Genomic DNA, 10,461 nt, shown 5'->3' on the forward strand with positions numbered 1-10,461 from the left:
GGTGAAACTTATCGAGGGGTTGAAAGGGACGCGGAGAGTAAGTTTTGTTTGTTGGACCGTTCCTTTCGATTGTTAAGCTCTGGCTTTGTACCGAGTCCGCCAACAGCTGGCCTCCGGGCTAGTAAGTCGTCCTTATAGAGCTATCTTTTAACATCAATGGGGAGTTAAGTTGCACTGAAATTTTTCATGAGAAAGTCGACGCATAATTACCTTTACTACGCTTGATGGGACTCATGCTGTGAATAAAAAGGTACGATAAAATAATAATATAATAATACTGCATTGTCCTAACTCTAGTAAAAATTATACGATTATTTTTTATCGTAGTATGTAAATAATAATCAGAATATTATTAAAATATTTCATATTTCGTCTGTGTATGGGTGTAGTTCATGCTCCATATATTAATTGAATCCTAACAACTGATTACTGTTTAAAGACTCAAACAAAATGATCGAGTAGTGCAACAATATATTAATTGAATATTTAAAATAATTCTCGATTGAGAATAAGTTTGGAAAAGTTTAAACAAATTGAAGTAACTTAATTTTCCGACTATTGAGTATCCAATGAAGAATCAATTAATTAATCTCCATCGAAAGTTCAATGATTTTTATACGATTCGTTCTTCAAATATCAAGTATATTACTTGTTTTCCAATTGAGTTATTACATTTTCATCGGATAATCGGCTGATAACAATATAAATAAGTTATTACTCGATACTTTGCGCCAATAATGTTCAATCGATACACTAAATTAATGGAAGAATTAATGGCCCGTGCAGGAGGAAAAATGTGCAAACGTTGCCATTCATCGCCACCCTCTTGCAGTCGGTTGACCACGTTAATTCCAGCGCGTGCCAATCGTGTCTCGACCACCGATCCCTCGACTATTTTCACCATCAGTCCGATCTCACTATAAGGAACAACCGTCAGTATGTGAAACGCGTGCCGCGAGGAACGAACCAACCGTAAAGCTTGGAACGTTAGAGATCGTGTTTTCAGACGAGTCGTTTGAAGGGTGAAACTTTCAACGCATTAATAACAGTTAAAAAGCAAGACTTTAATAATTCAAAGAAATAATTCCCTTCCGATTTTTGTCATTGCAATTATGTTACATGTTTCTTCCTTTACGTTGAAGTAAATTGATTCATGGAGAAAGAGAAATGTGAATGTGACGTGACTCGTAGTTCTATGTGAAAAAGAATGCAGTTGTGTTTCGATTAATTGAAGTAGGATTTAGTTTAAGTAGTAATTAATTATTATTTAATTATTCAATTAAAGTAGTATTAGATATAGTAGAAAGATCTTAATTTCGAAAAATTAAACGTGCACTTTCGTTTTGTGGTTATCGAAGGACGGATTGTAATCGAGGAAAATGCTATTGAAGAATTGGTGATTCTGATTTGAGGTAAATGCCGAAGATTTATAAATATATTGTCGCAATATTTGTTATGTTGAGAATCGTAATTTACGTAATAGTTTTCTTTAGACTATTTGTAAAAAGTAGTATATTCATTGGCAACATAAAAAATATTTTTATAAAAAAAAATAATTACTTTTCACTACATACAATTTTTAATTTACATTTATATAGCAATTTTTCATTTGAGAGACGTAAAACATTTCTTAAATCTAAATAATTTTTTATCATTTATTCGTATAAATAAACGAATAGGAAACAATTTATTTAAATATTGTTTGATCTGAATGTACGTTGTAGATGCTGGAGATAATTTTCATGTCTCATTTTTTCACAGTTTACCTTTTCTAAACTGGATTTCTTACCCCCTCGCCAAAAAGATAGCCCAGATGTTATCTTTAATTTCTCAATGACGCGTGTAAAGTTTTTCATCTGTAACGTATAATATCAAAACATTATGAGCTTAGAATATGCGGCTTGCTGGGAATAAGTCACAGTGTCGTAGAAGTTTGTACACAATAAAGAAAAACTGTTCCATACTAAGGTCGCATTGATAGCACACTTTGTTAATATGTTTAGAAATTGCTCAGTACTCCACGATCTATCAACGAGTAAAGATTACAGTACAATATTGTATAAATTTGTAAGTATGGGACGCGGAAAAATTAAACGAGTCCGAAGAAAGTAAATTCTTGAACTAAAACAGCAACAGTTATCAGTAGCAAAAATATCGAAAGTAATGAGAAGAAGTAGTAAAGTGATACGCATTTCTTTAAAAATGTTGAAGATTATGGTAAAAAGGAAAGTACTGGTCGGCCGTCATCGTTATCCGATCGTGATAAGCGAGCAATTTTGGGTGTAGCTTCCAACTCGCAGTTAACAACGAAACAAATAATGGAAAAATCTAGTGTTAGTGCCAGTGTTTCAAGTGTTCGTCGAGTTCTATTATCCTGCAAAAATATTAAGAGGCTAAAATTGAAAAAGAAACCTTCGTTAACAACGAAACACAAAGTAGAACGTTTACGCTTTGCAAAAGAAAGAGTGCATTGGAAAAAGAAACAGAGAAGGGTACTATTTTCAGACGAAAAAAATTCAACTTGAATGGTCCTGATGAGTTCCAATATTATTTTCATGATGTAAGAAAAGGAACAATATCAGCAATTCGACGACAAATGGGAGCACGCAGCGTGATCGTTTGGACCGGCATCCCTTATTTCGGCAAGACAAGTATCAAGTTCATCAATGAGAGAATGAATAGTGTCCGATACATAAATTTAATCAAAGAACAAGTAAATAATCATGCAGAACGCATTTCTGGACCTGATTACATCTTTCAACAAGATAATGTATCTGTATACACATCAAGATTGGTCCAATCATATTTTAATGAAAATAATATATCTATTTTGCCGTGGCCTGCACGTTCCCTGGACCTTAATATTATTGAAAATTGCTAGGCAGAACTTATTCACGGCGTATACGCGAATGGAAAGTAGTATCAACACGTATAAGAATTAAAAAATGCAATTGTAAGTAATTAAGTCAAAATTATATCCAGAAACTATATAAATCGATACCAAATCGTACAATAAAAGTAATAGAAAATAAAGGGGGATGTACCCATTATTAAATAAGTATATATGTTTGATAAGTAATTATCGTTAGTTACAATTTATGTTGATTATTATTTTCTTACTGTACATGTGCTATCATTTCGTTCTTAAAGTAAAACGATTTTTTTTTTGTTACACACTAAATCTCATAATATTTTTAATTATTTTCAACGAACCGCATATTCTGAGCTCATAATGTTTTAATATTATACGTTACAGACGAAAAACTTTACACGCGTCATTGAGAAATTAAAGATAGTACACCTGGGCTATCTTTTTGGCGAGGAGTGTATGTGTTGAGTGTTCAGAGTTTTGCTGCTATTCAAAGCGGAAGTACTGCAAAGTAAAGGAAGATGTGGTTTAAATCATATATGAAATTTCAATCATGAGGTGTAGATAATACTAAAGAAGATGAATGTAGAATGGATAGCAGAGCAAAATTAAAGAAATTGATTTCACCAGCATATATTCATCAAGTAAAAGAGAGAAATTCATATCGCTGTTATCTACCCTCGTGACGTTAAAGTTTTTTTTTTTTTTATAAAGAAACTTCTCTAAATTTATGAATATCATTCCCTTTTTAGCTATTTACGTATTATCTTTTTACGTAATGTTCGTACGTAGTATTGATTTTTAAAAAAAGATCCACATTTATTTTATACAGCTAAAATATTCTTGTTTTCCTTCAACACGAACAGTCGAAACATTTAAATGATTCACTTTGTAATTTTACATTATTTTTTATTAATTACATAATAATGTAGTCATCGTGTCATGTTTTCGTGCATCGGCGATGGCAACAGAAAAGAAATAAATTGGAACATGAAATTTTACTATGACGTTTGTTGTTCTAATGTTTTTAACATTATATATTTATCTATACACGAAAAAAATTCTTGTAAAATAAAAATTTTATAGAAAGGAAGAATGTCCGGAATTTCGTATCGATCATATTATATTATATAAATAGGATCTTACGAATGTCTTAAATTCTATGCAAATTTGATTTCGAAGTTATTATTTTCTATCAGACAATATGCTAATTTTAGTAGACTATTAAGCCTACGCAATCTACGCAGACTCCTAAGGAAGCGATTTTAGCAGATTAGATAGAACACGTGAAATGTCTACTCGTAGGTAGTAATTTTTCTACCTCTGCATAATATAGTATGTTCATTCACAATTTTTACCTTCACATTGTATATGATGAAGATCAAATTGAATGCTTTGTTTCATTAGCATAGAAATAACAGTGTTTATTATAGCTAATGAGAAAATTGAAAAGTTCCTATATTTTATAATTTAAATATTCATTATTTATATTAAATTTAGTTCTGATCCATTATAAGCATATCTTTAAATTTCACATATAATTCCTCCTCAACCCCCCCCCCCCTAAAAAGAAAAAAGTAAACGGAGAGAATGAATAACAAATAGATAGCGGACTTTTATGCATCTATGGAGAATTCGTAGATAGCATAGAATGTACATAATACACAGAAATATATAAAATATTCAATATAACACTCGTTATAATATTTAGTAGGTGAAACAAATTTGTTCTAGCTTTTAGATGTGTTAATGAGAATATGAATTTGCATACGGATTCGCTGTCTAATAATAAAGTATGCGAAGCTTTACTATCGTAATAAAAAGTAATAGAATGTGGGATATGCAAATCGGAAGAATTCTGTTGCTATAAAAGAGAAATCGTTTGAAAGGTACAGAATAAGGATCCGAGAATTCTCACGACACGACGCGACGGCCGGCATAGCTCGAGGAGTAGTATCATTTTGCTCGATTGTACTTGAACGATGCTTGTACTTAACAATGATCTCCAAAGAGAGATTAATTAATTATGATTCCTTGGCGGCAGTGGTGCTCGAGTGAAAGAGGCAAGGGTTCAGAGAGCGGAATACGAAACAGCTGAAAAAAGGCAGCGGCGGAGGAAGCGAGAGAGTTAAGTGAAAGAAGTGGCAGATAAGGAGACCTCGTGTATTCCTCGTGTAAAAGGGGAGTAATACGTCGACCAAGTTGGTCAGTCGACGAATGTTCGTTGTGCCAGCCAGACTACAAGACTCAACAAGTGTTCTTGTCTCGAAGAACTGCCGGAAAATTGCAGTAAATTATAATTGTACAAGGTTGTTTTTATGGACAAAGTGTGCCTTAGAATTTCATAAAATAGTATCGATACTATATATGACAAATAGTTTCCCTTTTTGTTAATTCTAAACGACAGTTCTTTTTACTTTTTGTGAACAATTGACGAAGATGATATAAATAGTCGAGTTACGATTGGTCGAGCAAATGAAGGTTATAGAATTAGGATAACGCGTTATCGCGTACATTGAAGCTGTTTTGGTAGTGAATGATGGAATAGTGAAATAGTGTGTTACTGAACAACAGGCATTTGAACTGAATGCGACCCTTTGTAAAGCGTTATCGATAGTGATTTGATATAAAAAGGGAAGGAAGGAATGAGTAATTCAAACTACATAGATGGCTGAAAATATTCTAAAATAGCTATCTTTGAGCGATTATCTTTTCAATCACGATTGGATTTGCTTAATCAAGCTAGAATCGTGAAAGCGATGTTGTTGTTGAAGGAAGGAATCGGCAAGTCGCTATTACGATATTAATTCATTTAAAAATACTTAATTCTGAATTTGTAAGACTATCAGGACAAATTGAAAATTAAGAACGATCCAAGATTTTCAATACGTTCACCGACTGCTTTTCGAGATTACGAAAGCGTTTCTCAAGACCAAGAAGAAAGTGATTATCAACGAATACGAACGTATCGTATCAGAGGAAACGCGTCGACAGTATTTCCGAGAAAGCGGCGAAAATCAATTATTTTCAATAAGACAAGGTCGAAGTTCATCGGACTCTGATAGTTCGGAGTAGAAGGCGGCTGTCGCAACAACTTGAAATCCCGCCTGAGAGACGAAAGGGCTATAAGAGGAAATTCTTTCCTCGAGGTCAACGTCTAAAGGATTCTCTCGTCCCGTTTTTTTGACGTCGCCACAGAGATGGCAAGAAAATCGACGAACGATACGAATAGAACGAGTTAACGAAGCTGCTAACTAACGAGCAAAAAGAAGACGAAACGCGTAGAGAGAATCATATTTGAATGGTTTGCCTCGGATAAGGAACCCTCGTGCGTTTTATCGTTCCAGACACTGTCGAGGGTCGTCGGAGCAACGACTGTATCGTCGAATGCATATGCAAATCGAGAGTGGCACTTGTGTGTCGTTCGAATAATAAGAGATGTTGTGGCTAATCGGATCGTTGGATTTTCAGATTTCGTTTTCCGTTTCCGAATTGCTGGATAAAGGAATCTTGTTCGTGGAAACGTAACGCTAGTATGTTTTAAATAAATGAAACTAATTCGTTTTCTCATACCGTATGGTTCTTTTTCATTCGTGTATAAAGATAAGGAAAGGATTGACGTTGTAACGAAGGAAAGTTTTGGAGTTATGAAAAGTGCTATTCGCTTGAAAATGATTCGATCAAAAATTTCTTGCTATTGATCTTGATTAATAAATGGAAATTTTCTATTAATTATCGATAATAAATTTAATCACCGTACGTGGTTGCTTCTGTTTTAGAGGAGGTACTTTTTATGGAGTCAATGGAAACCATTGGAAAATTCTTGACTGGTAAATATTTGTTTTACATATTTTTATGCAGCGATGCTGAAAATATTGAGTACCACGTAAATGGAATCTCGTAAAAAAATTTCGAAGTATATAATTGGATTATGAATTTTAAAGAGAAGAGAATCGGGACCTTGTGATTTTACGTGAAGATACGATGACTAATATTGATACCGACACGTAAGTACGATATATACTTAACTCAAAACTAAACAATTACTTAGAATTTTATATATACATATACGTCTTATACAACGGTCAGAATATATTGTAAATATCTTGCCATTATTAAGCGCAAGTGTTCTTTAATGACATCATTTCCTTTTTTTAAAGCGTGTTCATTCCGTCTTGCATTTTACTTATCGAAAACATGTCACAACGAAGGAGCATATGAACACGATACAAAATGGACGATTCTCTAACAAACGGCACAATTTTCGATTTCGTATCCGGAGATGAGAGCCTCAAGCATTTTCCACGATCAGTTACTATCGCAGCTGCGATTTGTGCGATAATTTTTAGCATCGTCGGAGTTGCGGGTAAAATCCAGTTTCTTCAACTTTACGCTTGTAATATGTGTGATTATGAATGAGGTTCTTTAAAAATTACCTTATCGTAATTGCGTACACATTACCCTTTGTCACAAACTATAAATAGAAAAGCTGCAACGAAATTACAAAATTAATTAATCAAATATGGAAGATACAGAAAATTAAGTCATTCATAAGTTTACGAAATACGACTCAGAGCAAAGAGTAAATTTGATCATAACGTTCGTAAAAGTTTGAAAAATTTATTTTAGAGATTCTATTGTTGGAAGAAGTTCCAGAGATATTTGTTATAGTATACGAAGAAAATAGCCTACAGATGTAAGTTCATAATGGATAAACCCTTAATTGGACGTTTAAATTCTATGGTTAAGTTCTCGTTGACCCATGGGTGGCATTTCTCGGTTTAAGACTTATTAACGCCTCTAATTTATGCCAGAGAGTGTCAGGAATTAGACCGATTAATATCTCCTTTTTCAATTGTTCACTTGCTTCTGCGCTCTCTTTATGATGGCAATGTTTCAGTTGCAATCACGAGAATTGTTTTGAAGAAATACTTTCAGAAATTCGTTGTTAATTTCTCTGTATATCCTTTTAAACACAATACTATTCACGTGTTTGAGAATGACATAGCGTTGCACTAAAATTCGAATAATTAATCATTAATCTCCGAATGAAATTCTTAAAAATGAATACTTAAAGCTTCCACTTTACTCTTTTTACATTTCTTAAACATTTTCTTACATTTCAGGTAATTTGGTAACGGTGATAGCACTGTTAAAATATACAAGACTGAGACGGCATGCCACGACCGCATTCGTGATAAGTCTTAGTATTTCAGACTTGATTTTCTCTGCCGTAAATTTACCATTAACTGCGAGCAGATATTTAAACGAGGCGTGGGTACTGGGTGAAACCCTATGCAAAATATTTCCGCTCTTCTTTTATGGGAATGTAGCAGTGTCTCTGCTCAGTATGGTGGCGATTACGATCAATCGGTTTGTATAAAATAGCTTTAATCATATTCGTTATAGACTTAGAGCATATTAAGAATTATTCTATTGTTTCTAATACTTTAGCGTATAACGAGACACCTGGTCTCGACAAAGTGTTTGGTTCAGTTTATTTTGAGATATGCTGACGAATTATACTATTGATTTTACAAAGTCAGCATACTTCTATGAAACTTAATCGTTTATTGCTCATCCGAATAGGATCAAATGTACGCATGATAAATCCAATACCAACAGCTGCTCCTGATATTGTATTAAATTATCAGCCTCATTGAATTTACATCGATACCCTTATTAAAAAATTACAACTGTAGGTTGAAAAAATGTTTTAAAGACTCACAAGTCTGTTTGCTGATATTTTTTGCAAAATAATGTTTCGCATCTACTATAATATAAAATTCATCATATTTCTTCTAAAGCATGGAAACGTATGAAATAAAGTAGAAGTAGAAAATAAAGTTCTAAATTCGTAAGTAATTATGAAACTAAAGGAACGATACTCTTAAGAATTGAGATGAAAAATGAAATGAAAATCAAAATTATCACTTACATCACTGTGATTTTTAGACCGCCAAATTATGAACAGACATTAACTGCATTAACATCGATATTCTTTTTTCTATAAATATAAGGGACTTTAGTATATTGCCAAAGTGTTAGAATAAATCCGCTTCTAGTAACAATCGCAATAGCTCAAATAAATAAATAATACATTATTGGGTAAGGAACCCTAAATATAAAACTGATTAATCGATAAATTTCAGGTATATACTAATCTCGAGATCAGAGATATACGCTCAATTATACACTACGCAACGGATCATTCTAATGCTGATCGCCATTTGGACGCTGAGTTTCTCCCTACTTTTGCCGCCATTACTCGGTTTTTGGGGGACACTCGGCTTAGAACCATCTACATTTTCCTGTACGATTCTAAAGAAGAATGGTGCGAGTCCAAAGAAATTCTTGTTCGTTCTAGGATTTGTCGTGCCTTGCGTGGTAATAAGCGTATCTTATCTTTGCATTTATTGGCGTGTAAGAAAGAGCAGAAAGAATCTTGAGGCTCATACTGGAGTCTCCAGGAGGAAAACTGGAGGATTTCAACGAAGAGAGGATTCCAGAGTGACCAGATTGATGTTGACCATATTTTTGTGTTTCCTTTTGTGTTTCATGCCATTGATGCTGGTCAATGTGATCGATGACAAAATAAAAGTCCCGGTTTTTCATGTGATAGGTTCTGTACTTGCGTGGGCCTCCTCTGTAATTAATCCTTTCATCTATGCTGGCACTAACAAGCTGTACAGAGAGGCCTATAAGCAAGTTTTGTGTCCAGTTTCTAGCAAACTACCGACCACTGGACCGAAACCGACGCATTCGCATTCGAGTAAAGTATCGTCACCTCAAGCCACTTAAAATTCAATAACTTTATATTCCAATCGACGGTTTATTGTTGTTTGAAAGACTTTTTTTTATCTACTTGGGTATTAACCCTTTGAGTGCTGAATACTCGCGGCCTATGTCGTCCGTACGGACGGCGCGCGTCCAGCGCTGACGATCGCTGTGGACGGAATATTTTTTCGTTAGACTGAACTGTGTTGATTGACTATTCAAAGCGCAAATCGTAATAAGTTATAGTAATTCTTTTGCACGAGATTAAATGATTCAAGAGCGTTATTTTTTAGTTATTTTTAATTATTTATTATAAACATTGAAATTTACAGTTAACTAGAATTTGGGTAATAAACTAGAAAACAATAAACTAGAAAACTAAATTTAGTAAATATAACACAAGTTAATAATTTAGTTGTGTGTGAAAAATTCAGTGCTCGAGAAAACTAAAAAAACCAGATGTAGAGTTTTCTTACAAGTGGTGACCAGTTGAACAATAACGAGGCACTATTGGCATTTGTTTACTGCCGTAAGGAATGCATTTATATTTATTTCACACAAACGTAATAGTATTACTTCTGCGTAGGTGTTGGGAAAAATTGAAAAACCCATACATGCGTCCTTAGCCCATGCCGGGCACTTACAGAAAGCGCATATATATATGTCCTTAGTCCACACCGATAGCTTTCACCATACACCTATATGCGCCCACAGTACTCAAAGGGTTAATAAATATCACGACATAGGTATATTGAAAGTTATTCGAAATTTGCGTAATAAAAATATTCTAAAGGTATTTTCATATGACATCTAAA

General features: G+C 33.7%; 1 protein-coding gene across 5 annotated transcripts; it reads left to right on the forward strand.

The window, feature by feature from the left end:
* The first annotated feature begins 902 nt into the window (after positions 1-902).
* On the forward strand, positions 903-9,830 carry LOC100642395 (protein trapped in endoderm-1). Of its 5 annotated transcripts, XM_048410329.1 has the most exons (7): positions 903-1,412; positions 4,914-6,402; positions 6,651-6,699; positions 6,814-6,876; positions 7,030-7,235; positions 7,996-8,242; positions 9,022-9,830. In XM_048410329.1, exons 5-7 carry the CDS (start codon positions 7,103-7,105, stop codon positions 9,668-9,670), a joined length of 1,029 nt encoding a protein of 342 aa, XP_048266286.1. In that variant the 5' UTR covers positions 903-1,412; positions 4,914-6,402; positions 6,651-6,699; positions 6,814-6,876; positions 7,030-7,102; the 3' UTR covers positions 9,671-9,830. The 5 variants fall into 5 exon arrangements, with proteins under 5 accessions (XP_048266286.1, XP_048266281.1, XP_048266270.1 ...); XM_048410324.1 differs by having other exon boundaries at positions 4,914-6,699; XM_048410313.1 differs by having other exon boundaries at positions 6,649-6,876; positions 9,022-9,829.
* The last annotated feature ends 631 nt before the right edge of the window (positions 9,831-10,461 follow it).

Source organism: Bombus terrestris, chromosome 2 (assembly GCF_910591885.1).
Source record: "Bombus terrestris chromosome 2, iyBomTerr1.2, whole genome shotgun sequence".
In the NCBI taxonomy this organism is placed as follows: Eukaryota; Metazoa; Arthropoda; class Insecta; order Hymenoptera; family Apidae; genus Bombus; species Bombus terrestris.

Coding starts and splice junctions, on each gene's coding strand:
- LOC100642395 (XM_048410324.1), top strand. CDS start 7,103: ATGGACGATTCTCTAACAAACGGCACAATTTTCGATTTCGTATCCGGA. Junction 7,236..7,995: donor TAGCATCGTCGGAGTTGCGG/GTAAAATCCAGT, acceptor CTTACATTTCAG/GTAATTTGGTAACGGTGATA. Junction 8,243..9,021: donor GTGGCGATTACGATCAATCG/GTTTGTATAAAA, acceptor GATAAATTTCAG/GTATATACTAATCTCGAGAT.